Here is a 22,235-nt window from a genome sequence, read left to right as displayed (position 1 = left end):
CAATTTCGACAAGACAGGGTAATACTACGGACAAATCCTAGGTTCATACCCAAGGTCCCTACTTCTTTTCACTTGAATGAGCCAATTATTTTGCCTACCTTCTTCAACAATCCTGCATCTGAAGCAGAAAGAGCGCTGCACTCTCTAGACATCGCTAGATGTTTGAAATTCTACATCGAACGAACAAAGAATTTCCGCAAATCAAAACAATTATTCATTGCATTTGAAGGTCAGATGAAAGGGCTTCCTCTGTCAAGACTGAGTATTGCCAGATGGATAACATCGGCTATCACTAAGTGTCATGAGAAAGCCGGAAAACCGCTTATTTCCAGAGTGACTGCTCATTCCACAAGAAAGATTGCTACATCAATAGCTCTATTGCAGGAGTGTCTCTACCTGACATTTGCAGAGCAGCGACTTGGAAGAGTGTACATTCATTTACCAAGCACTACTGTCTTGACACTGCGTGGAAAGAGGACACGGCAGTGGGGCAAGCCGTTCTGAAACGTCTGTTTCAATAAGGTATTCTATATTGCTTTATTAATATTATTACAATGTGTATATGTATTTATATATCTAGATGTGGAATCTGATTTGTTTATACATGGTTATATATTCTTATTTGCCATATGTAGTTTCAGATCATGTTGTGACGATATTTTAGCTGCAGAACTTCCTTCTGGGTTCTATCCTTGAAACGCTGCAGGCTTTGTGGGTACTACTTACTACTCTGATACAAGCATGTGAATCTATGAAAGATTTAATACTGGAGAAGGAATTAGTTACTTACCTGTACACTATAGTTCTCCAGTATTATCTTTCATAGATTCACATGCGCCCGCCCACCTCCCCGTTTCTCAGGAAGAACTTATTGTCTCGGTATTTACCCAGGTCTCTCACTTGGGGCCGGAAATCTGAGGCAGGAAGCTTCTGCTGGGGAGTGTGAGGGCAGGGCAGCAATGCTGATTGGCTGACTTTTGGACCAAACAATGATGAGGTCTGGTTACCAAATACTACAGTCCCTATGGGCTTTTCTATGCAGTTTTTTCTTCTCTATGATACTGCTTTGGTCATTCTGTTACCGTGAGACTCCCACCATGACGACGGGGAAGATACAAGCATGTGAATCTATGAAAGATAATACTGGAGAACTATAGTGTACAGGTAAGTAACTAATTCCTTATCCAACAACAAAGTCCTTCAACCAAGAAGGCAAGTGTGATAAATTGTAATATTGTGGGGATCCCCAAAAGACTTACAGCTTGGGATGAGTGTATTATTCCTTTTTTTAAGAAAACAGTCTCTTGGTGGGTTTATTCTCTTCTTAGTCTCTTTGTCTCCTTTATTCAGGGTCTTCTATGGTGGTCTCTTGGATGATGTCTTTCTGGCTAACAACCTCCCTCAGAGAGAAGAGTGGCTCAGGTAAGTGTTTCTGATTATTTCTTATCAGTTTTAATGTAAGGAAGGGTGTGAGGGACCACCAATACCAAAATAAATTAGCCCAAAAAATAGTGAGGAGGGAGGAAACCGTGACAAGAACCAAAAGAGGAAGGCGAAGTCACGAACAGCCACAAGAATGAACATTTAGGTGTGCTTTCATAATCGATTTGTTTCTGCTCTGCGCACTTTCCCCTTGCCCTTCCCGTCCCTCCCAACCTCTCTCCGTCTTTGCCAATAACCTCGTAGGCGCCCACGCACCTGTAAGAGCCACAACCCTCCGGGCCGTGGCAGGACTCTTCGGCTCGGCTCTTGGACGGCTGAACTTAGTCTGGTCCACTCTGCACAACGCTTGCTCTCCTCCTGCCGTCTTCTTTTATCCACATCGGAAATTCTTCTCGCGCAGAAATAACCTCTCCGTCTTCTCCTTGACACACTGCCTTTTTCTGCCCCGCCTCTCGTCTCTTCTGGTTGTCCTTCCGGTAGTAATGCTTCCCATACCCCATGTGACCTCCCACGTGGGTTGTAATAGCGTTACTCTTAAAGGGCCCACAGTCGTCACTCTGGTCTCTCGTGCCGCTTGAAGGTACATCAGTCGCTTTACTCCATCTGGGCTGTAAGTAAAGGAGGGGGGAAATATATGGCGGAATACAGTCTTTTCCGTCCATTTCTGGTCTCCCCTCATCCTGGCTAGTGGCTTCCTGACGCACCCTACCCCTTTTTTCCCGTTTCCAGGAAACACGGATTACGTTAAAGAAAGTCAGCATTTCCGTTTTCAGTTCCCTTCCGATGCCGTATGTCAAAGGCTTAGGATTGTAGGGATAAGAACCTTCGCAGAACTCGCGGGTTGTTGCCCTTATTGCGACTCATCCACAAGAGGGGCGCATTATCTGTATACAGGGTAAAGTGTGTTCCCTCTAAGTAATAACGCAACTTGTCTATCGTCCATTTGATGGCCAAGCATTCCTTTTCAATTGTCGAGTATTTATTTTCTCTTGGAAATAGCTTGCGACTAGTAAACAGCACAGGCCGTTCTATATTCTCCTCGGTACATTGGGAAAGGACAGCCCTTAAGCTTGCTTCTGATGCATCAGTTTGCAATAAAAATGTTTTTCTGAAGTTAGGTGAGACAAGGATAGGACTGCTAGTCAGGGCTTCTTTGAGAACATAAAACGCTCTCCTGGCGGTTTGGGGGGATGTACCAGATCCTTATTCTTTACTTCTTTCCTTAGCATGTCAGTTAAGGGTGACGCTATCTCGGAGTAATTAGGTATAAACCGACGGTAACAGCCGATTAAACCCAGAAAAGTTCTAACACCCTTTTTAGTAGAAGGGAAAGGAATATCCATTATTGCCTTGATCTTTTCCTGTTGGGGTGCAATGACTCCATCCTCTAGGAGGTATCCCAAATACTTTACTTTGGTGAAGCCTGGTTTGGACTTTTTGGAATTAAAATGTCCTGCCATTTTGAGTGCTTGAAATACCTCTCTACAGTCGGAAAGATGTTGTTCCCGAATTGAGACTGAATATGATAAAGTCGCGGGGGCCCTTGTAATCCGAAAGGTAATACCGTTAACTCATATAGGCCAGTGGGGGTACTAAAGACTGTTTTCTCTTGGTCTTCCTGTCTCAGTGGGACCTGCCAGTATCCCTTAGTGAGGTCGAATGTAATTATATACTGAGCTTCACCTAGTTTATCAATTAATTAACTCTAGGTAAGGGGTATGAGTCATTTTGATATGGGGTTAACCGCTCTGAAGTCTATACAGTAACGGATGGAGCCATCTGGCTTTTGAACTATGACGATAGGAGAAGAGCAATTACTATGGGATGGCTTTATAACACCTAGCTTTAACATGGTCTCTATTTCAGTGGTACCATCGTCCCACCTAGCAGCCGAAATTCTATAGGGGTGTTGTTTCACTACTTTCCCCAGGGGGTGGTGATGGCGTGCTTGACCAAGGAGGTTCTACCAGGAAGATCAGAGAAAATGGAAGAATAGGTCTAAAAGGTGGAGGAGGGATTCCTTTTGGTTGGAGTTCAGGTTTTCATTTATGCTTATCTAGTTCACATAGGAGAGGAAAAACATATTCTCTGTAAAGGCCGCTTGGACATTTTTAGGAAGGGGCCCCAACCATTTCTTCAAAAGGTTTATATGATAGATTTGGGTTCTTTTTGGAGACAACTGTAACCGATAGGTCGATTTTGTCAATATCCTCATAGGGTCCTTTCCAGAGTTTTGAAGCAAGACTGTATACACAGGGTTATCCGTTCCTCGAAGTAACTGTTCTGGGAGGGTATCCATTACCCCCACCTTTGCCTGCACATTAACTCCATTGGGCAGTTTGATGGGGATATTAGCTACGGGATAAATACGGACATCCCCATGTACACAGCGTATTGGTATCTGTTTATTGGGACAGAGTTGGGATTCTTTTACTAACGTTTTGCACACAACAGATTGCCTACAGCCTGAGTCCAAAAGGACCTTGACTGTATGACCATTCAGAATAAGACTTACAAAAAACAGGAACTGCATTGCTCCGTATATAGAATGCTGCGCGGAACACAGCTAACGTCCATTGGTTCGTCGTTCTTTTGGGTGCAGAATCTGGCTATATGGCCCCACTCAACGCATTCATAACACTTGGGACCTTTACATAAGGTGGCGATGTTTTTAGGAATACGATCTTTTGGAGGTTCTACAAAAGACTTGCTTTTCTTCTCGACTCGCCCACGTCCCGAACTGAAACGTGTGGTTTTCTCGAGTTCATATAATAAAAGCTTTGATTGAGCTTGGGCAAAATATGTTGTCATGTCCACTGCTTGTTCTATGGACAGGTTGATCTGCTGTTTAACCCCTTCGCTGCGGGATTATTCACCTGCTGTGCTGGGGGGGAGGGGGCGCGCACAACGCCTCCAAGGGCACGGCGCTCCTGTGCTCATGACGAGCTGAGCTTGTCACAGGTGCATTGGCTCCCGTGGAACGTTCAGCACAGGAGGGGAATTCTCCCCGCACCTGAGCGTTCCACCAGCCATGTCGAGCTGAGCTCGTCATGAGCATGGGAGGGGTTAAGCCACCTTTGAGTAGGTGTTGGTAAGGCTTCTAGGAATTGTTCTAAATAAATCAACGCCATTTTATCTTCCTTGCTATTCTCTTGAGGCCTAAGCTATTTATCCACGGCCACTTTTAACCTGAAGAGCAATGTCGTTGGGGCATCTCCAGGATGACCCTGTTCCTTCTTAAAGCGTAACCGGAATGCTTCTGGATCCACCCCCAGGTGATTCAGTATAACTTTTTTTTTTTTTTACTTTATTTATTGATTCAAAGTGGGGTGAACAATCAATAGTTCGGAATGATGAAAATCGAGAAGGGCATATAAACCCTGCACCCCCACCCCCACTGCCTCCCAGGCAGAACAAAAAAATCTTAATTACAGCACATTCCGGACATAACAACGCATTCTCTATCATAAGATAAAAATAGAATAGAAAAATAGAACACTTATGAGTAAAATACTTGGATATAGGCCGCCAATATGGGCCGGGAGTGAGTACATATCTATTCCCGGGTATCTTTTCAAAGTCTACCAATGGCCTGGCGAGTGGCAAACACCTCCAGAGGACCTTCATGCAGTGGAAGGGAAAACATAGAGGTTGCTGGGCATATCATTCAAAGTATATCGGGATGGGACATCAAATATGCGTAAGGGGGGCCCAAAAGTTTTTGGGGCGGGATCCAGTATAACTTTATTAATCTCTTTGTAGCTTTTGGTCCTCGTAGGATTTGCCACTTGATAGGCTGCCTGTGCTTCCCCAGTCAGCAGTGGTGCCAAAAAGAACAGCCACTTCGCTTCTGGCCACTCACAGGCCTAGGCAGCCCTTTCAAAGTTTAAAAGGACTGCATCCGGGTCTTCACCAGACTGATATTTTTTTAGCGAAATAGTAGGATAGCCTACATGAACTGCCTGCCTGCTCTGTTGGTTAGGGGATGATAAGGTCTGTCCTTCAGCCACCTTATGAATACAGTCCACTTGTTGGGATAGGGAGGCCTTGAACATATCCCTATCGGCTTGGGCGGATGTCATTTGTCTCTCGATGGCCCATTCTGGCTTCTCCTGTCCGCGGATCAGCTGCTTTATAAGGTTTTCCATTATGCCAGACTAATGGAGGCTGCCTGCATTCTATACCACATGTGATACAATGTAATCTTGTGGGGGTCCACAAAAGACTTTTACAGCTTGGGATGAGTTTATTATTCCTTTATTTAAGAATATTTGTATACAAAAAGAAAGAAAACAGTCTCTTGATGGATTTATTCTCCTCTTAGTTTCTTTGTCTCCTTTATTCAGGGTCTTCTATGGTGGGCTCTTGGATGACGTCTTCCTGGCCAACAACCTCCCTCAGGTAAGTGTTTCTGGTTATTTCTTATCAGTTATAATGTAAGGAAGGGTGTGAGGGACCAACAATACCCCAAATAATTTTCCCCAAAAAAATAGTGAGGAGGGAGGAAACGGTATCAAGAACTAAAAGAGGAAGGTGCAGTCATGAACAGCCACGAGAATGAACATTTAGGGGTGCTTTTATAATCGCTTTGTTTCTGCCCTGCGCACTTCCCCCTTGCCCTCCCTGCCCCACCCGACCTCTCCCCCTCTTTGCCAGTAACCTCGTAGGCGCCCACGCGCCTGTGAGAGCCATGACCCTCCGGGGCCGTGGCAGGACTATTCGGCTCGGCTCTGGGACAGCTGAACTTCGTCTGGTCCACTCGGCACGACACTTGCTCTCCTCCTGCCATCTTCTTTTCTCCACAACAGAAATTCTTCTCGCGCAGAAATAATCTCTCCATCTTCTCCTCGACACGCCAGTGTTTTCTTCCCTGCCTCTCGTCTCTTCTGGTTGTCCTTCTTCCGGTAGTAATGCCTTCCCATACCCCATGTGAACTCCCGCGTGGGTTGTAATAGCGTTACTCTTAAAGGGCCGGCAGTTGTCACTGGTCTCTCGTTCCGCTCAAAGGTACGTCAGTCGCTTCACTCCATATAGCCTGTAAATAAAGGAGGAGGAATTATAAGGCGGAATACAGTCTTTTCCGTCCGTTTCTGGTCTCCCTCATCCTGGCTAGTGGTTTCCTGACAGTAAGTTTTTCTTCCTTTCACATCTCCCATCCACTGCATTAGTACATTCTTGATTAATATCACAAATGTCAGTAGACCACAGTGGATCAGTGATCGCATCCGTTGTACTGCACTTTTCTACTTGACTCTTTTTGCATAACACAACTCTTTTTAAATTCCACACCTTACTGTTTTCTAAACAAACATAATTTTTTCAAAATTTCAATGACTTTTTCTGGCTCAAAAAACCAACTAATACATGTAGCAACCTTTGTTGTTTTTTTTATTCTTACCCAATCACCAACATTAATACAAACATCTCTGACACTATTATGATGGTCATAATATTCTAGGTTGATTTTCTATTAATTTTTTCTTAAACAACTCAGGTGACCACTCTAAAACAGAGATACCTTTTAACCAAACAGGATTAAACTTGCATCTCGGAGATGTACCTCTCATCATGATGAAAGGTGACAATCCTGCTACATCATTTTTTGTCATCCGGTATGCCCACACTGCTTTTTTTACAGCTAATTTCCAATCCGTTCCATCAGACACAGCACCTTGAAGTGCCCCTTTCAACACACGGTTGAACCTTTCAACAGTACCATTCCTGCTGGGATTATAAAGTGCTGTGGTTTTGTGTTTTAAACCAACCCTATTAAAATATGTTTTGGCTGCTGATGATGTAAATTGCACACCATTGTCACTCAAGAGAGTAACTGGAATACCTCAGATAAAAATACCTGATTAAAAATTCCAAAACAATGTTAGTGTCCGCTTTACTCACAATATCTATGATTGGCCATTTAGTAAATAAATCCATTAAAACAACAATGTATTCCTATGACTCACCAGTTGGACCCATAAGAGCAATGGCAACATTCTCCCAAGGTTCATTAGAAACATTTACCTCCAACATAGGAGGTCTTAATGTGTGTAAAGTTTTATCTGAAGAGGAACAAACGGCTTATTCATTTACAAACGTTTTAATTTTTCGTTCTTACATCTCCAAAATGCCCTTCATGACATGGACTCAAAATTCAATTCCTCATTCCAACAGGAGGAATCACTTTACAACCTCTAAAAACAATGTTTTCCTTTTTTTAAATATTTTTATTCAGATTTTTACAACAATTAAATTAACCCCACAGTCCCACCCTCCCCCTCCCCCACCCAGGCAGACAGATTAATGGAAATTAGAAAGCAATGTAAATATAATAGGCAGGAAAAACAAATCAACAAAAAGAAAAAATAAATAAACACAGTATGAGTATAGTCAACATAAGTACATATTAGAATAAATAAAAATACAATACACAATCAGAACAATGTAATCCTGAAAGCATGGAAATTACTCTAAACCACCCGCAGCTTGCCGCCAAGCTACCAGGGGGTTCCAAGTTTTTAGGCCTTTCTTTCGTCGTTTCCTACCCTTGCCTTTATAAATAGGAATTTCAACATTAGCCACAGCAAGAAATCTGGCAAGCCATTGTTGGAAAGATGTGGCATTGCGGTCTCGCCATGCAGAAGCAATGCAAAGCCTGAAGACAGCCATTGCAATAAAAATAAGCTCCTGACCTTTCTCTGTGCTTTCTGGATTTTCGGCCCCCAGTAGGAAGATTCCAAGGGTTAATACAACTGTTTTATTTAACATTGTGGATAGGAATTTCTCTATTTCTTGTTTAACCATTTTTAAACCCTCGCAGGATGAAAAAAATATGTATGCAATTGGCGCTATAAAGGTTGCACCTCGGGCAGCAAGTACTCACACCGGAGCTATTCTACAAGGTGTGTAAAATAGAAAGAAACATGTTTTAAAAAATTGTGTTTGGAGTTTAGTAGACATCAAAATTGTTTGCGACATTTCAAAGGCATGACTAAACTCGTTATCTGAGATGTCTGCTTTCACATGTCATTTCTGAGATATTTTTTCCATATTGTCTGGAAACAGGGCCATAATGTGTAAGTAGATGCATCCAATCTTGTTCCTAGTGCCCGAGATTAATGTGCCTATTAATTCGCTTTTACCCATACCTCTCCTCCCACCAATCTCTCAATTGGAGGTATTTAAAGAAATCGCGCCAGTCCAAACCAAATTTGTTTTTTAAATCCTCAAATGACAGTATCCCAAAAGTGGAGAAAAGGCAGCCCAGCTGAATAATCCCTGCTTCATGCCATTTCCGCATATAGTTGTCTTTCAAAATAGCGTGCAGCTCAGCATTATCTTTTATAGGAGTGTAAAATGAGTCTACCTACCCCTACCAGTTTCCGTACTGTTTTCCATACTTTAAACCCGCTAAGTAGTGTTTTAAATCAATTTTTTTTTATAGTAGCTGTCATGTAGGTGCCTCCACCAGTGCCCGGTGCTCTCCCTACCTAACAACAGTCGGAAGGTAGATGGTGTATAGGCCTCCCCTGATTCATTTACACAGTTATTCTCGAGCAGTTCCCTGCTATAAAGGAGAACAGTTGCCCAATAGTATGCTTTCAAGTTCGGGAGGCCCAACCCGCCCCATCTTTCTGGAGGGTGAGGAGCTTCTGGGCACGTTGTGGTTGTGAATATGCCCAGATGAAGCTGGAAAACATCTGATCAATTGATCTAAGCCAGGTTGTTGAAAACTCTAGACAGATTGCTCTAAAGAGGTACAGGATCTTGGGGAAGAAGACCATTTTAAGCACATTTACTCTGCCTATAAGAGAGAGGTGCGAATTATCTAGGCGCTTAAGGTCTTTCTGGATTACACTAGTTATTGGTTTAAAATTGCCTTTGACAAGGTTTTCGAGGTCGGATGTGATTGAGATGCCTAGATAGGTTGCTTATTCCGTCACCCGATCATCGCTCATCGCGCAGTCCCTACCTAAAACAATCTGGGTTTTCCCTCGATTAAGTTCATATCCTGACAAAGCTCCAAATTGTTTTGCCTTTTCCTCTATTGCCGGCATGGCCATAATTGGGTCAGTTGTTACACTAGTGATGTCATCCGCATAGGCTAAAGTCTTGGTCGGAAAGGATTTTAAAATTACCGGTCTGATTGCTCTATCTTCTTCTAGATGTCTAATAAATGAGTCTATATAAATAGCGAAGAGTAGAGGAGAACACGGGCAGCCTTGTCGTGTCCCGCGTGAGATTATTAGCTCTGCTGTCAGACTGCCATTTACCTTCACTACGGCACTAGGATCTGTATACTGTTTTTGGACGGCATGAATGTACCCAATTTTAGCCATTGCAGCCCATAGGAAGTGCCAGGAGACCCTATCAAACGCCTTTTCCGCGTCGAGCAAAACCAGCGCCATAGGGTCCCCTGCCACTTCCATCCCATTAAACAAGGTGATTACCCGATGAACATGATTAATGGTCGATCTCCCCGGTATAAAGCCATGTTGGCTTGGTGAGATCACTTTGTAAATTAAAGGGGCAATTCTATTTGCCAGGATTTTTGCATACATTTTCGAGTCTGAATTAATCAGGGTAATAGGGCGGTATGACCCAAGCTGTTTTCCGGGGGTTTATTTTTGGGGAAAGATAATTAATTTTGCCCGGGATCAGGACTTCGGTGGCATACCCCCTTTAAAATATGTATGATTAAGCCCACCAGGATTTTTTTAATTTGATTTAGAAATACAGCATACAATTCTGAGGGGATACAATCGAGCCCTGTAGCTTTCCCTCCAGGTAGTTTTTTAATTACCCCTATGATTTCGTCCTCTGAGGGCAGTTCTTCTAAGCTATTTGCATTCTCTATATCAAATTTAATAGGTCGGAAATTGTCTAGGTAATCCTCAATTTTTGTCTGATCAACCTCTCCCGCTCCAGAGTATAGATTTTGGTAGAACTGCCAAAACGCGTCTCTTAGTTTAGGGTCCTCTACTCGGGATCCGAGGGGATCCTCAATTTTGCGAATTAAATTTGAGGTGACCTGTTGTCTCATACGAACTGCTAGCTGATGCCCAATTTGTTCGTTAACTTCATATATCCTCTCTTTTTGAGCTAGTGCTTTTCTGATAGCTTTCTCAGTAGAAATATTCCAAATTTCCGCTTTTCAAATTGCCACTTGGTTCTGTAGTTTTACCACTTCATCTCTACTGATTTGGCAACTATTGGTTGTGCCATCTATTAGCCCTTCCTCAGCTTTCCTCAAATTATCTTGCAACCCCTGGATAGCTACCCGGTTCTGTTTGTTTGTTTTTAGTGAATACTGAGTAGTCTCTCCCCGCACCCCTGCTTTTAGCATGTCTCATATAACTTCAATTGAAGCGCTTCCTTCATTATCCTTTAAAAAGTTAGGAATCCACTCCCTCCCTCCCCCATATGTTTGCAATACTTTTCGCCTGACAGCAGGGCTTTCTCGAAGATCCATACATTAGGTGTATTATCTCCAGAGTCTAGCTCCAGGGCACAGATAAGGGGATTATGATCCGACAAGATCCGAGGTAGTTTCATTATGTGACATTTAGATTTAATGGAGTTGGATACTAAGAAATAGTCTAATCTAGCATGGGAGAGATGTGGGTTGGAAAAATATGTGAACACCGGATCCCCGGGGTTCGTTGTCTGCCAGCCATCCACTAGACCATGAGTCAGACACAGATGTTTTAATGCCTTGAAAACCTTAGTGTGTAGTTCCACTCCTCATTTAGAGACCAGTTGTGGGGTAGATTGATGTTTAGATCCCCGCAGATCAACAGCGGTAAAGGCCAGTGCGTTAGTTCATTTGAGTTCTCCTCAATCATAGAGGCCTCATCACAGTTACTTCCATAGATGGCGCATAGGGTCAGTTTCTGCCTCTCATCATATTGGCATTCTGTTATTGCCCAGCGGGCGAATTTGTCAGTTTTTGAGTGATTAAAGATCAGCCCCTTGCCTTTTGCTAAAATAGCGACCCCCTTCATCCGCGCACCCTGTGATGTGGCACAAATCAGTCTGTATCCTAGCGAATTAAGAATATGCTTTTGAGACCCTTCAACATGAGTTTCCTGTAGGCAAACAATGTTTGCCCCCTAGGTTTGAAGTGCTACCATCGCGTTTGTCTTTTTTGATCATTCAGGCCACAAATATTCATGGATAAAATTCTCAATAGACTCATCACATTATTTTAAGATACCCCATGTATGCATACAGCCACACTTTTCGCTTCACATCTTTCTCTTTCTTTTTTCTTCCCCTTAGATATATACATATGTAAAAAGAAGAGATTTTGGGGTTTTTCCCTTTTTTTTTAGCCTGTCTGCAAGACTGCCCCTCCCCCCCCCCCCCCACCCACCACCACTTCTGGAGGTTACCTGGCGGTGCCATGGGTGTGACATCTGACGTGCAGAGCCCCCGAGCCCGCTGCCCCCCGTCTTTAGGAATTTCAAAGTAAAGCCACCATACCAGAGAAAAGAAAAACAACAACAAAAGCCGTGAGAGAGAGAAGAAAAAAAAACTGCACCCTATCTCGCCATCCGAATAGGATCTGTGACTGTTAGAGTGCTATTTCGTCTACTGTCTGATCTAGTCTATTCGGCAACCGCAAGCACACACAAATTCTAATTATAGCCCAAGTTCAAGTCTTGTGAGATTATTTGCGTCCTGAGAGTTCCTCCAGATACTTCTGTGCCTGTATTTCAGAAACGAAGCTGCGGAGAGTTCCCTTAAAAACAATTTTTAGTCTTGTCGGATTCTTCAGATATACTACTGCTCCAGTGTTTTGGAAAGGCTCGAAGAGCTGGCGGAGCCTCCACCTGCGCTCTACTGTGGCTTGGGCAAAATCGGGTTTCGTAAAGAACGTAATCCCCTCAAATGTCCGTGGTTTTGTTGGCGTGGCCAGATCGAACAGGGCTTGCCTGAGGAGGAAGTTCCCGAAGAATAAAAGCATGGCACGAGGGTGTTGTGAGGCTGATGCATGTATACCAGGAAACAGGGGGAATCGATGAGCTCTTTGCACTTCCCTCTCCAGATCCCAAAATTGCAGCTCTGGGCACGCCCCTCTTAACAGGTTGACAAATGCAAAAACAAAACTGGAAAGGCATGGTAAGCAAAAAAACAATGGCTTTAGGCCCAGATCTCTGTACTGGGGTGAATGTATGACATTGTTCTGCATTCTGTCCTTCACATGTTGTTTTTCCTCTTAATAGGTTGATCATGAATTGCCTAGGGTCGTCCTTTTCTGCCCCTTCCGGAAATTCTAAGAAGCGGAGGTTGTTCCGTCTCTGGCGATTTTCTTGTTCCTCCATCTTACACATTAGGTCTTTTACCATCCCATCATGCTCCTCATGCTGTGATTGAAGTGTGTTTACATCTTTTACCAGTTGTTCAGTCCTTCCCTCCACCATGGTCATTCGATCCGCTATGTCGGCGCAGGTCTTCCCAACTTGCCGTTTTTTGGCCGCCATGCGGGATCTTCGACTGTCCGCCTTGACTTCGTCCTGAAAGCTTTTAATAGACTGAAGGACCACTGCAAGGAAGGAGTCCGTTTTGCTGCTGTCAGTGCCAGCACTCGTCAGATTGTTGTCCGTTGGCCCCCCCCCCCCAAGACTAAAGGGGGTGAAGGCAGCAGTGTAAGAGAGGTATCGTTGTAGTCCCATTTCATCTCTCTAGCACTCTCATTTTCTAACAGAGTGTTATCTTTTTGCGCCCGCTCTCTATTTCTTTTTTTTGCGTATTTTTTTAGTGCCTGCTCTGGATCTCTGGGAATCTGTATTTGGGCTGCTGTACCATTTTATGCCTTCTTCCCCGCTTGATAATGAAATACTAATATCCGTTATTTCGGCATTTTCCATCAAAGAGAAAAGCTGGTCCTGATTGTCTGGCTTTTTTTGGTTCCAGTCTATCAATAGTTGAGTAGCATGTAGCGTTTTTAGGGGGAGAGTAGAGCTACTGGGAGCATCAACCGCGGGGGTTGTGGAGCTCACCAACGAAGAGGGGCTGGTGGGTTGGTTAGCCCCGCTGTCAATACAGTCTTTGGCACCCTCTATCGCTAATGTGGCCACTGCTTTGGGAAGTGCTTCGATTAGGCCCTCCATTGTGAAAGTACCTGAGCCTACTATGGCAGTAGCTGGCTTGTGACCTCCTCCTGCAGCCGCGAAACTACTGGAGATTAAAGGCTGCAACTATTTCTATCCTTCGGTTCTCGAGTACGGCTCCTATTATCTGGGGGGTTATTGAATGAGTTCTCTTCCGGTGAGTTTTTGCCCCGGCCTTTCCCGCCCCCTTTTTCGCCTCCAGTTTTTGTTTGACTCGTGCTTGTGCTGTCCAATTTTTTGCATAAGCGTGTGAGTGCCTGTGTTGTACTTATTTGCGGTGTACTAGATTGCAACGGTTTGCCCATTCCTCCTCTCCCCCCCTTTGCCGGTCATCCTTACTTGCGCAGTTCCGTAGGAGCGTAGAATGCAACACTGTATTGCTGTGTTGATTGCTCTCCTTGCTTTGAAACTGCCGCCAATGCCGAGCTGTCTCTGAAAAGGGATTCTCCTCGCCTCACCGATCTCGATCACGCTCTTCAGCCTTCCAAGGAGATACGATTCCTGCCCCTGCCACCGCCAGACACGCAGGTCGAATTTCATCCGAGAGCACCGAGCGGGCGCTCTGTCAGCTTCTTCAGTGCCGTGAAGGATTGCTATGGCGAGGAGTAGCGGTGAGTTTGGACTGCTTCTAATTTTCTGCCACATCATTACTTTACGCTTGTTTGTTAGGGGTTTTATAGTCTCAATGTGGAACCGGTTCAGGTTCACTGCTTTTTACTGCTATTTCCGCGATGATCTGTGGCATTTAATCATCTTTGTAGAGGGAGGCTCAGCGGAGCCTCTTCGCGGCGATGTCAGTCGGCCGCCGTCTTCCTCCCCAACAGTGTCGTTTTCTAAAGACAGTTCATACCTGACCTCCCAAAAGGCTGTAAACTCCTTTGATAACACATCCTTCTTAGGCCAACATTCTGACATGTATTTAACAACTTCTAACAAAACTTTGTCTTCCAAATGCTTTTCCATCCAAATTTTATGTTCAATGGCATACGGACCTGAATCCTGCACAAAAGCTACTTTAAAAACATTCCAAAGATCATCCTCGCACATTTCCAAAGGGTTTGGTAATCTAGACACACAATCAGCTATTAAATTCTCTTTACCTGGAATGTAAACTATTTTGTACATGTAGTCTTTCATTCTCATTGACAACCTTGCTAATCTCGCTGAAGAAGTACCTTCAGTAGAAAGTATTTTGATAAGAGGTTTATGATCACTACGATCATAATCGTAGTGATCATAAACTACCCCAAATAAAAGCTCTAAAATGATCACTACTCCATGCATAAGCAAGTGCTTCTCGCTCAATTATAGGATATTTTTCCTCAGTGGGAGAAACGGACCTTGATGCAAACAAAATAATGTTTTCCTTGCCCTGGGTATTTTTCTGAGAAAGAACGGCTCCTAAACCCTTGTTACTAGCGTCCACAGAAATGTAAGTGTCTGAATTGGGATCGAAACTTGTTAAATGAGGAACTTTCTCTAAGAATTCTTTTATATACTGAAATTCCTCTTCACAAAATGAATCCCAACAGAATTTAGCATGTTTCTTGAGAAGTTGCCTGATATTAAATACTTTCTCTGCAAAATTTGGTATAAACTTCGCACAATATTCAGCCATTCCCAGGAAAGATCTTACCTCATCTTTGTTTCTGGGAGATGGTACATTCACAATTGCATTGATTAGACTAGATTTAGGTTTAACACCAGCTTCGCTGATGACATGACCTAAATAAGATACGCTTCTTTCTCTAAATTTGCATTTGCTTAACTCAATAGTTAAACCTTTATCTCCTAAAATACTTAAGATTTTACGTAGCCTTTCATTGTGTTGATCTTTGTTCTCACCAAAAACTAAAATGTCGCCCTGAAAAAATAATACACCATTTTATTTCCCAAACCAGTTATACATAAGTATTTGAAATACAGCTGCAGGCGATGCCAGGCAAAAAGGCATCCGCTTGTACTGAAAACAACCAAAAGGTGTGATGAAGGCTGTAATTTTCATAGACCTTTCTGATAACAAAATCTGGTGATAGGCACTTGAAAGATCTATAGTTGAAAACCATGAAGCTCCCTTAGGGGAAGACACCATTTCAGTAATTTTTGGTAAAGGAAAGCGCTCAATAAGTATAATATTATTAAGTGTACATATAAACAGATTTTTCAATTGCTCCGTCGAGCAACCACAACTGGAGGAATCCAATCAGAGGATTCCACTTATTCGATGACATCCTGTAGCAGGGATTCTGCTCCTACACAGAACTGTGCATAGAGACTTGGAATCTCAGTGAATTAGGGTGTGCCAAAACTCACCTTAGTATCCAAAATCCCCTACCAGACTAGCAATCAGTGTCTCATTGGTTCTTCCATACCCCCCAATCATTAGACAACCCAGAACATGGAACTTAGAATACCTGAACACTCTTTCGTCATACTCTCATAACAGTCTAAAACGGGGAATAAATGAAGACACGTGCAAGTTTGAAATATTTATTTATAATGCCGTGTTCTCAGGCGCAGTATCTTAGCTAATACAAGCAGACATGTTATAAGCAACAAGATTATCAACATAGTTACTATTCCATAAAATACAAAGGGAGAAAGCATGGTAAAATGCTAAAGGAAAAAGGCTAGATTATACCTAGATCTCGCCCTCCCTTGCTTGTAGCTTATTTTATATCTATAGAAGGTCTTTTGGGATTACAAGGGCGGCCCCATACCTCTCGTCCTAGTAGAAATGGATCACATAATTGTCTACACCAGCTCTCTGCATGCGAATGTTCTCCAAAGTGTGTTTGAGCATGCCTCTGCAGTGCATTATTAAACCCGCCAAAATCAGAGGTGGCCACAGATGCATATATGTTATGTCTAGAACGTGCGCTGATCAGACTGAACAACAACCACTGTGTTGAAATAACCTTGAAGGCCTCGGCACTCACTGTTCAGACAAAGCTTACCAAGCAAAGCTGCTACCATAGGAAAACATATTATTCTTGTGTGAAGCAAAACAGTCTGCTAGACTCTAAACATTTATAATAATGTGTGCCGTGTGCAAAGGCAGCAGAAAGGAAAAATGGCGTTTAAACTTCTAATGAGCTCATGCTAATTTAACCCAGTGTAAAAGCATGGCCCATCTCCATGACATCCTCCCTTGATCCAAGCACGGATAATATAAAGGGCAAATTTGGAAGAACGACAGTCAGAACCAAGTTCAAAGTGCCACAGGAAAAAATAAAATGTGAGAGAAAAAAAACCCTCATTATTTGAACATAATTCAAATCCAATGATTCTAGCCATGGACATAGTGAAGTCAATAGGTCTGGGCAGAAAAAAATGAAGCTGAGCAGAGAAAAAAATATACAAAAAAATCCGATGTCCAAATTGTGACCTCGGTCATGGAAGAGAGAAGCGGTGACACATCTCAATCCAACAATGAATATGCCAAATATGTAGCCACAGCCTCCAATAGGAAGTCACGGTTCTCATCCGAAAACATGTCAACCATCCAATTCAACAAAGGAAAAGAACATACATGTTCCTCAATTACCGAAACCTCTAGCACCATCAGAGGGCAACTCGGTGCTTCAATGAAGCTGCGTGCCAAGAAATCTTGCACCGCTGCGAAAACATTCCAACGTCCCAGGACTCCATGCATCACTGCAAAGGCCATAATCCCTCCACCAGAACAAAGCAATTCATGAGCAACTAAGGGGCTCATAAGCTGATCATAATCCGCATTGGGAGGCACCGTATTGCAGAGACCCAAATCCAGGGCCCAGTCAAAATCGCAACTCAGGCAATGAAAGACAGGCTGGACGCATGTAAAGTAGGAAAATCGAAACGATAATCCATAAGCCGCACTCAATGTAGCAAGAGGCAGTGCTCCGTAATATTCAAGCATTCGGTTGCGGAGCAGCAACAGTCGTGACAGTTCTTCTCGCAACACAGGACGTGCATCCATTTTGAAATAAACAAAACAGCAGAAGAACGCCTGTAGCCAGAGCTAGCATTAAGGGGAATCCACCAAACAGGCTGGAAAAAATCGAATTAAAAAATGCCGGGAACACACCAAATATAGGGCCTGATTACAATGGCGGTTTTCCCGCATCCTCCGGGCCGGCGGAAGCCACCGCCGGCCCGGAGTATGCGGGAAAACCGCTGCGGACTAAAAAAGACCCCCCGCCAGATTAGGATGGCTGGGGGATCGTTTTTCAGTCCGCAGCTTTTCCGCCGCGGTCGGAAGAAGCTTTAACATGGCTGGCGGTGTCTATCAGACACCGCCAGCCATATTAGGATGTCTGTAGAAAGATGCCTTTACACGGCGGCATTTCTGCCGTGTAAAGGCATACGGATGTTTGTTTGGGGGCCCGTTGCGGGCCCCCAGGGTTGAAGGAGGGTGGGGGGTGCACATGGGGGGTACCTATGGTACCCCCCTGCATTTGCCTGCACAAAGCGGCAGGCACCGCGAGGTGCCTGCCGCTTTGTGCATGCAAATGCACAACTTACATTTTTATCATTGCGGCGGGTGCTGCTTCAAGCAGCACCCGCCGCAATGATAAAAATACAGGATGTGACCGCCAGGGTGGCGGTCACATCCTAATTTGCACGGAGGGACCGCCGCTGCCCCTGCGGACGGTCCCTCCTCCTCTATGGTGGCGGACGGACTCAGGTCCGTCCGCCATCATAATCGGCTCCTAAGTTTGAAAAGAAGTCACAAGGCCACTGCTCACAACTTTAAAAAAGTGTGCCAGCCTTGTGGTGGACGATGCGTTAAAGATAGTGTGAATTAACTTACCGAAATGCAAGAGCAAATCAGTATGATCTATAGCTCTAATGCTGGAAGCCGCCACAATCTGGGACAGTTTCCAAACTTCGTTGTAAATAGCATATATCCATCTTTTAGATCTGCCTGAAGCCGGGCCTTTTACAAAATCATTCAGATCAACATTGTCAGTCAATTTAGATAAATGCAGCTTAACTGACGCCAAAGTGGAATGTTTGAGCCAACTCTGACATCATTTGCCTACAGAATAGGTAGTCACAGAATGGCCACTTTCAAAACGGGGATCCACCCTGACCTGCGTGTAGCCTGGAGCTAAACCCAGAAAACGATGCTGGCAAGAATCAACACTTTTGTGCCACAGCAACCAACCCTTAGGATCCAAACTGGATATGTTAAAGGAAGAATTCAGTAACCGTCTGTAATTCTCGGTTGGAAAACTTGGTATTATAATTCCAACCAGAATACTCTTCTAATTCAGGAAAAGAAGGTGCATTTATTTTTTTAGTAGTAGCCAATCCAAAGCAAGTTGTCTGTGAAATTGTAGAATTCAAAAACAACATATGGTCCGGGATGAGGCATGCACGATGCAAAGCCTCAGTGCCTTGCACTTGCCAACTTTTAGAACCCCAAACAGATTTAAGATCAATAGTATCCTTCCACAGCCAATTGGTCTAAAAAGAACGTTGAATACAATAATTTTGTAGGGGTAAGTCTAACCTTGGACTTTTCAGTCATTTTAATAAAATGCATTGGGATTTGTCTGATTAAAATCAGTAAAATAAGTGAACCTCTTTAATAAAAGAAGTGGAACAGCCTTGTACAGGAGCTGGACAATGTTCCCATTGTGTACAATTAACAGTATTCCTCCTGGTATTCGCTTTATGCAGGTAGTGATTGCCAAAATGTTGGTAACAAAACTTCTCTTCCAGGGAATCCTCATCAATAGTCATAAGCACTGAATATTCCCGCCCATGTGCGGGACCCCGGAAACAATATAAAAATATATATGTAAAAAACACATATCTCGCTCCACATATATGTATGTACATATATTATTTTTCTCACACCAATGCAGCTCCATAACTGAGGCTAAAACAATGTAAACACATATACATGCACTGCAATTAGTAAGGAAGCCAAAGAAGAAAACACATTAGATCAAATAACCTTTGAACTTTGTGTTTTAATGAGTAGACCACTCATAAATCCTGAAAATTGCTTGTAAATAGACATTGTTAGCCCTCAGGCTGCATTGCAAAACAATAGCATAGAAAATGAAACCATTTTCAACCAAAACTGGCACCGTGCCTTTAAGGCAGCCATGACCCCAGGCTTCCCATCATGCCTCAGGGGTGACAGTTAGGTCAGTTGTTCTTTCCGGCTCCTTCAGTCAGGACCCTGGTGAAACAGCTCCCTTTCTTTTTGACTTTTTGTCAAAAAATATTCCTGTTATCTACAATTTTTTGCTTTCACTCGACGTCTTTTTGACTTAGGGTGTTATTTCTACCTTTTTTAGGCTTAAAAAAGGTAATTTTTCTGTCAGAGATGCCTTCACTCTTTGACAAGTGCCCTTCATGTGGAAGGAAGATGGCCAAGACTGACACTCATTCAGTGTGTATCCTGTGCCTACCAGACTCTCATTCATCGAAAACCTGTGAACACTGCCAGGTTTTATCATCCAGAACTCTGAAAGAACGTGAGAGAATTCGTGTTTATGGGCTTTCTGAGAGAGGAAGATCTCCCAAGAAGCAGAAAAGTCGGAAGACGCGGTCGACGTCGAGAGAAGCCCCGACTGGTTCACATTCAGCGTCGAGATCGGCGTTGGAGAAGCAGTCGACGGCGACGAAGAAGATGTCTTCAGCGTCAACATCGAAGGTACCTCCGCTACAGACTGCGTCGAGGGATAGGTCACCGTCGAAGCAGAAGAGTTCGACGGCGAGCCACCTGACGTCGAAGCAGCATCGTCATGCTATGACGTCGAGGCATTCTCCGTCGACGCCTGGCCACCGGCGTTCGGCGTCGAGCCATCCTCCGTCGACGACTAGTCCTGGTCGTTCGGCGTCGAGGGAGCCTCTATCGACACATAGTCGATCGACGTCGAAGCAGCCCACGTCGACGCCCGATCAATGGCGTTCGACGTCGAGGCAGCCTCCGTCGCATTCAGGCAAGCGGCATTCGGCCTCAAGGCACACCCCGTCGCCGACGGAGCACCGGCGATCGGCGTCGAAGCAGCCTCAGTCGTCGTCGAGTAGACAACCTTCGACGGCGAGGGGCTCTATGCCGAAGGACATTCGTCGTCACCCGAGGTCGGCATCGAGGAAACCACGGTCGACGTCGAGGGAGCGCCTACCTGCTCGGCGCATCGTCGATACAGCCGCCGTCGATGGATCAGCGGAAATCCAGAGAACGGAGTGTTTCGCAGCCCCTGAACATCTCTCCTGCAAGATCACAGGAGAGGTCGCCTTTGCAGCAGGTGCTGCAGGAAAAGGAGGGTGAACCATTGGACCAGTCTCAAATATTAAGGTCTCAGTTAGGTTCTCCAGGATCTGCATCAGCTGCGGAGGTGGGACAATCTCCACTACAGGAGCCTCCTGCCAAGAGAAGGAGAGTCACAGAAGAGAGATCTCGTTCCAGGTCTTCCTCTAGATCTATAGTGAGCCTATCCTCATCCTCCTCATCATCTCGCAGTGGCGGATGCTCGGATGGACGAAACAGTGTTTCGGATAGGGAGAGATCCAAGTCCCCTGCAAGATCGCAACAGGATCAAGCGGATCAACCTCCACGTTCTCCAGTGAAGGATTCCGCACACAAATCTCCTGTTCGTCTTTCCCCACGGTGGTATAGACCTCTTCACCACTGGGCCAAGGACAAGGAGACAGCTGATCGGCTGAAAGCATATCGAGACCAGGCTCATCGCCGTAAGGAATGGTCACGTTCTAGGCACTCAAGTAAAAGAGGATCTCGTCGCAGAGACCGATCGCACTCTAGAACACGCTCAAGTAGAAGATCTAGGTCCAGGAGGACCCGTAGTTCTTCAAGTACTTCGAGGACCCGCTCTCACAGGGATTACTCTCCGACCTTGACAAACAGTCCACGCTCAAGGATATCTCCAACTGAGGATATTTTTTCATTCCAGGATATCTTGGGCAGGGGAGCCCTGAAGCTAGGAGTGCCTATGACTGCTCCACAGATCAAGACGACAGTCATATTTGAAACCCTACAGCACAGAACGACACCCAAACCTTTGTTGCCGATGGTTCCGGGTATAATGGACCCAGTAAATGAAGTCTTCCTGACTCCGGCAACGGTGAAGTCCGTCCCAGCGAGGATTCTCAAGAAGTATCGTCCTCCTGATGAGGATCCTCTGTTCCTCAAATCTGATCCCCCGCCTGATTCAGTCATTGCGGCGGCTAGAAAATCCAATGCGGTAGCTTCCTCATCCACGGTTCCTCCGGATAAGGACAGCAAGGTGCAAGATTCCTGGGGAAGAAGAGTTTGTAACACCTCAGCTTCTTTCCTCAAAGTCTCCAATGCGGAAGCGCTGCTCGGCAGATATGATAGATCTCTGTGGGACTCACTTCAGAGATTTTCTGAGAAACTTCCTCAGGAGGATAGAAAGGACTTTGAGGAGGTTCTGATGGAGGGCAGTCAAGTCTCCAATCAGATTATAGGAGCGGCGGCGGATGGGGCAACGCTGGCTGCGCATGGTTATGCGCTTGGAATCACAGCGAGGAGATCCTCATGGTTACGCCTTACGGCATTAAAACCCGAGGCTCAAGCCAGGATTCTAAATCTTCCTTTTTCGGGCAAGTCTCTCTTTGGTGCGAGTGCTGATGAGGAGATGCAGCGTATGAAGTCTGAGTTGGACACCCTCAAAGCCGTAGGGCTTGAAAAGA

At 44.6% G+C, this 22,235-nt stretch overlaps 1 protein-coding gene across 16 annotated transcripts in view; it reads left to right on the top strand.

Annotated features, from left to right (window-relative positions):
• LOC144772508 (uncharacterized) overlaps positions 1-22,235 on the top strand; it is a 94,188-nt gene that overhangs the window by 24,154 nt on the left and 47,799 nt on the right. For 6 of the 16 annotated variants that reach the window (XR_013599779.1, XR_013599775.1, XR_013599772.1 and 3 more), the window contains exons 2-3: positions 1,351-1,422; positions 5,790-5,844. Coding sequence is in view for 3 of the 16 variants with exons in the window: in XM_078656888.1 (XP_078513014.1) it covers positions 1,359-1,422; positions 5,768-5,844; positions 8,261-8,342 (223 nt within the window). In the remaining 13 variants the exon portion in view is untranslated. Of the gene's footprint in view, positions 1-1,350; positions 1,423-5,767; positions 5,845-8,260; positions 8,343-22,235 lie in introns of all 16 variants that reach the window. The other 10 variants (XR_013599770.1, XR_013599769.1, XM_078656888.1 and 7 more) reach the window with 3 other exon arrangements.

This window comes from Lissotriton helveticus, chromosome 8, assembly GCF_964261635.1.
Source record: "Lissotriton helveticus chromosome 8, aLisHel1.1, whole genome shotgun sequence".
Lineage (NCBI taxonomy): Eukaryota > Metazoa > Chordata > Amphibia > Caudata > Salamandridae > Lissotriton > Lissotriton helveticus.
The sequence above is the reverse complement of the archived record's forward strand: the minus strand, read 5'-3'. Positions and strand labels throughout refer to the sequence as shown.